We start from the raw sequence: 5,247 nt of genomic DNA, 5'->3' as shown, positions 1-5,247 counted from the left end.
TGTGTGTGTGTGTGTGTGTGTGTGTGTGTGTGTGTGTGTGTGTGTGTGTGTGTGTGTGTATACCTGTAGACTGAAAGACGCCGGGATTGCACTGGCAGTACCTGGAGGCAAACGCCTCCATCATGCGATCAATCTTCTGGGCCTCACCAGGAAGTCTGAAGCTCCACAGAAACTGCCTGCAGCAGCAGAGAGAGAGAGATGAGCTGTGATGATGCAACCTAATCATTTACTGTCAATTACAACCTATATTGTATGCCTCAGATACCTCCTAAACATCTAAAAAGAGACGGTTAATTTACTGCAACATAAAAACAAGAACAGTTTAGTTTTTAATGGGACAGAAAATAAGAGGAAAAGAAGGCAAACATTTTAGGGCTGTGTGTGGGAAAAGATTTCAATGATTTATAGAGACATATTACGGCACAAAAAAAGACAAGACAAAGCCCAATGAGAGGAGACTCACTGTGGGGAGAGTTCATATTTCTCTTGCAAAAGTTTTTWTTTCCAGTTCTGTTGGTCTGTGTTGTAACCGATGCAAAAATTCCCAAGATTCTTTCTTTAAAAGAAACTAAAGTTTATGATAAAACATCCAGTTTGCATRTTCATTGAAGTATTTATGTTATGATATGTGCAAAATCTTTAAATTGTTGCAAAAGRCACTTTTGATTTATTTTCACTTGGGTTTTAAGAGATTTTGTGATGTTTGTTTCCAGAATTTAATGTTTTTTTTWATTAATTCAAGTTATTTAATTCCTCCTTTAAACAATTAAAGGTTCTTAATCCCACAACCTTAACTCTTGTCTAAAACAAAAATATTTCATTCATGAAATTTTATACTTTTAGCATTTTTCAAATGCTTTTCACTTGTTTTGGAGGAAAGTTTTTTCACATTATGCTATTAATCTTGTTTGGTGCTCATTTGCAAGCTTTTATTTTGATGTGAGGACACAGGAATGTTGATTTTTATCACTCAAACCATGTCGGCTGTACTGTATTTGTGCGTTAACAATGGAATAGTCTTTCATGTGATAATGTGCAATAAAACTTTCTCTCACCTTAAGGCTTGAACCAGATTGAGGTCTGCAAATTCATGAAGCTCCACAAACGCCTGGAGGACCTTGATGTTGAAGTCATCTCTGCAGAAAATCAGGAACACGTGTCACAAGTTTGAATATTTACATGTCAAACAAGGGAAGACATAAACCCTCGAGTCTTTCATTTTCAGAAATACATCTGAATCCTGCAGCCAAGTTGCTGCTAAACTTTCTGCTCCAAAGCTGTTGGACATCAGTGTTTTGACAGTGCCGCATCTGACCTCTGTTCAATAAAAACCACATGTCCCCTGACTTATTTTAGTGGCACCGTTTCCTGTCGCTGCTCCGCTTCATAAATCCAGACGACAGACTTCCTGGAGGTTTAAGGCCGGGGTCTAAGCTCAGGCAACGCAGATCTGAGAAGTTGGAAAGAAAACAGAGGGAAATCTTGGAGCTCACCGTTCCCCTAAGTAGTCTCCGATGACGGTTTTGTTAAGGCCTTCGCCTTTGTAGAGGAACTGCGCAATGTCCTCTGGGGTGTTCTGGAGAAGATCGTTCTCCAAAAGAAACTGGATTCCCTGTAAAACATGACGCTGCAGTTACTAAATGTGGTCCGCTTTAAAAACTTCAGTGAACAGATCTGGGTTATTTTGAAGTTTAATTTTAAAAAGGCATTAAAACTTCAGGAAATACAACAAAAGGAGGAGTTTTAACGATCTGCCCAGGATCTCGTCTGACCTTTTTAGGATCCATGTTGAACTTCTTCCTGCCCATGGCGATCTGTTTGTTTCTTTGTGATGTTTTGCTGCAAGTGAAAATGGGGAGAAACACATTAGAGGCACTTATCACACATCAGCTAGGTGTGGTGCTGTGTGCGGGCTCTGTAGGTCAGTATGTGAGGCGTTTTCTAATACTGTTTATTTTATCACTTTGTCAAACAAACTGAGTTTGTACAAGCTTTACTTTGAAAACCGGTTACATGTTAAACACAAAGCGTGGGGTTCTGTGACAAACTACTTTTATCTGTTGCCAAAAATGCATCTTCCTCCTTCAGCTGAATCCTTCCAGCTGCCGTTTGGAAAGGTTATTTCCATTTTCATGTTAAACTCCTTCCAAACACGCTGCGTGCACCCCACAGGGAGAGCCACACCTTCGTGTTTCAGAGGATGATCTCAACACCCCCCTGTGCTCAAAATAAAGCTTTACCAGCTGCACACCTGAGACAGACAGCCTGCCATCGCTTCACCTTTTCGACCAATCACAAACTGCCTTGGACTGCAGACTGTTTGTTTAAGGGTCTGTTCCTCTTTAATGTTCAAACACTGGGTGATTAATATGTTAACACACACACACACACACACACACACAAAATGACAGGTGTGAGCCTCTCTGCAACTGCGGCTAACATGTAACAAAAGAAGGAAAAAGGAGAAAACAAAAAGGAAACACTACTATTTCAAGTTAGTTTTCTGTCATCAGAGAAATTATCTACGGCTGCATCAGAAACTTACTTAAAAAATAAATGCTTTTAAAAATGAGTTTTGCATAATTTTATGCTAAATATATTCTAGTGTTGAATGACTTGTTACATAAGGTYAGTCATTTAAATGTCATGGTTTCAGAGAAAAGGTGAAGGTGGGAGTTTGTCATAAATTTGARATCTTTCAGAGAAAATTATTAACCAAGATCTGATTAATTTTACTAAATAAAGGTTTAGCAATTCATAAAAGAATGCTCATCACACCAGAGTTTTAACCCAAGACCATCGTGTGATCTGTTAGCACTCAGAGTACATGTTGGGAAGGACTCTCAGTAACTACCACATGGATGTTCAGTTCAGTATCTGCACAGCTGTTTGAAGGTGTGGTTATTTTTGTGTTGCCCTCATTTAGCAGGTGTGATTATCTCGACTCAGTCTCCAAAAGTCCACAAGTTGTAGAAGTGCATTCAATCATTGCTTTTTGAGAGTTTTAAAAAAATCTGAGGTATTTTGCTAACACTACAAACAAATGGGCACAGAGACATGAGCAAGAAACATTGTCACCTTTYCCTTTGGCTGCAAAAGAAATACAATAATCCTAATTTGCAATGTGAAAATCATCAGTAAATAGAAACTCACCTTTCGCCCACAGAGGTCAGCTGTTCAATCTCCGTCATAACTTCTGCAATCTCAAACTTCAGCCGCTAAACAAAGAAAAMACTTCTTTTAATACTTGAGTTTGCATTTCATACAAGCCAATTCAAAAATAACCTCCAAATTAAAAAAGCTATAGTAACAGATTTGTTAACCGTTTGGACTTTAAAAGGTGATTTAATCATTTTTAGCATTAAAAATTAAATTCCCTTTGATGTTTCTTCTGAATTATTTTGCTACACGCAACTAGAAATTGTTATAAGTGATGCTTTTTACGCACTGCATATAAATAAAACAGAGTTTTAAAGGAAAAATCATAAAATACAGAACAAAATTTGCTGTGCAACATTACTCCGCATGAGCTCAGAATTCCTCCCCACATGCAACAGACTTGAATAACTTTGTGCTGCTGGATTTAATTCCAACAAAATTCCACCATTTTGWTAAATTTCTTTATATTCCCCAAAACGAAAACATTGTTACTCACTTCTATATCATCTAGAAGCTCTTTTTTCCTGCGCCGGATGTTGGACAGCTCATCTCTCTCCTCCAAAGACAGGTCCTCGGGCACTGGAACATGCAGGGAAAATGAAACAGTGTGAGTGAGAGGAAGGGGCAGGGAGATGACGATGGATTAAATTAATTCATCCACCCAACCAGCCGGTCAGAGTCACGAGGATTAATTCTGTTCAATGAACCTGTTCAACGAGCCCGTCCCAAAGACATCACATATGACCTAAATTAATGTGCTAATGGACAYAAGGGCCACTTCATTTTAGAAGTGTGAATTAAATACAGTAGACGGCTGGAGAAATACGAGGCTCTGCAGTTTGTTTTTGAAGCTTTTATTCCGTGGCATATTTTATTTAACCCAGCAGGTGGTTACACTGTGGATGGAGAAAACACCTGTATTTGCATTTACAAGTGGTAGTTTATTCAAATTCGCTCTCTGAAGTATTAACATTACAATTCTGATTCATAATTTTGCTTTAATAAAAAGTGAACACTGTTCTTCAGAAGAAAAACTGAGCTTTTCTCTCATTGTTAGGTGATCTGAGTCTATATTATTTATATAACTTGTTTTAGAAAAAGAAGAAATCATTAACAATAAGGATTACAGTGAAAAGCTCTTTTTTTTCCAGCTGCCTTGTTCCTATATGATGCTTTATTAAGTTGGTACTAGAAAACTAAATGTGGCTTCAGAAAATATTATAATATTCTAAACTMTCTGCAGGAATATTTCAATGTTTGTGCCTGAATAACAGTAGTTCAGGTGTACGTTTATTTAGCTGCTAAATGCTCCACTGTGTCCATTGATTTGAAACTGAGCCAAAACTGTAGAGCTGCCCGCCTGCTGTGGTAACAATTATTAAACAAAGCATTYTGTAAGCTTTAAAGGGAAAGTCCCCCCCAGTCTACTTTAAACATGTCCCTCTAGTCTGAAACTCTGTGCAGTCATATGGATTGTTTCTGTGTGAGTTAAACAACYTTTAGTCTGACATCGTTTGTATCAGGAGCACGGGACTCGTTTTGGACATCTGTGCTGGTACAGTTGAGTGAAAGAAAACAGTTTCAACTAAAAAAAAACTTGTCGCATTAAGGTCTTTCTCTGAGCTTCATTAAATTCATTCTGTGCATCATGAGATATTTTTCTAACAGGCAAAGGTCCTTCAGTGGCCGACAATAAAAGTTATACATGAGGAAGTTTCTCATGGGATCTTCTTTTAAGCCTTAAAAGATTTCTGCAGATGACTTGTAACATCCTGTTTGGCGCACACACACACACACATACACACACACACGCACACACACATCCATGTAGTGAGCATCTGCGAAGTTCTGTCCTCTCTGGTAAAACGTTTATTTCAAATTTTTAGCCYTCATCACCAGAGCTGCACATCCTGCAGCGTACCGCTTTTTAATGCTCACAGGCAGGACATGCTCAGGTGAGTACAATGCTGCACGCGCCACACATACGTTTTATTCTACACAGAAAGTCCCAAAAGCACCCTACATAGCCCTCATTTTACCGCCAATTTACCCCCCCCCCCCCCCCGAGCCCCCACTGCAGGGCATGTC

The 5,247-nt window shown here is 38.8% G+C and overlaps 1 protein-coding gene across 1 annotated transcript in view; it reads right to left on the bottom strand.

Annotated features, from left to right (window-relative positions):
• The window catches only part of cyth3b (cytohesin 3b), a 40,911-nt gene that overhangs the window by 13,461 nt on the left and 22,203 nt on the right, over positions 1-5,247 (bottom strand). The window contains exons 2-7 of the mRNA XM_014010133.1: positions 3,656-3,738; positions 3,154-3,218; positions 1,773-1,839; positions 1,494-1,612; positions 1,056-1,136; positions 64-176 (exon numbers count right to left, since the gene is read on the bottom strand). Of these exons, the coding sequence (XP_013865587.1) occupies positions 64-176; positions 1,056-1,136; positions 1,494-1,612; positions 1,773-1,839; positions 3,154-3,218; positions 3,656-3,738 (528 nt within the window). The remainder of the gene's footprint in view (positions 1-63; positions 177-1,055; positions 1,137-1,493; positions 1,613-1,772; positions 1,840-3,153; positions 3,219-3,655; positions 3,739-5,247) is intronic.

The sequence above is a fragment of the Austrofundulus limnaeus genome, unplaced genomic scaffold, assembly GCF_001266775.1.
Source record: "Austrofundulus limnaeus strain Quisiro unplaced genomic scaffold, Austrofundulus_limnaeus-1.0 Scaffold65, whole genome shotgun sequence".
NCBI lineage: Eukaryota > Metazoa > Chordata > Actinopteri > Cyprinodontiformes > Rivulidae > Austrofundulus > Austrofundulus limnaeus.
Note: the sequence above shows the minus strand (reverse complement) of the source record. Positions and strands in the feature narration are given on the sequence as shown.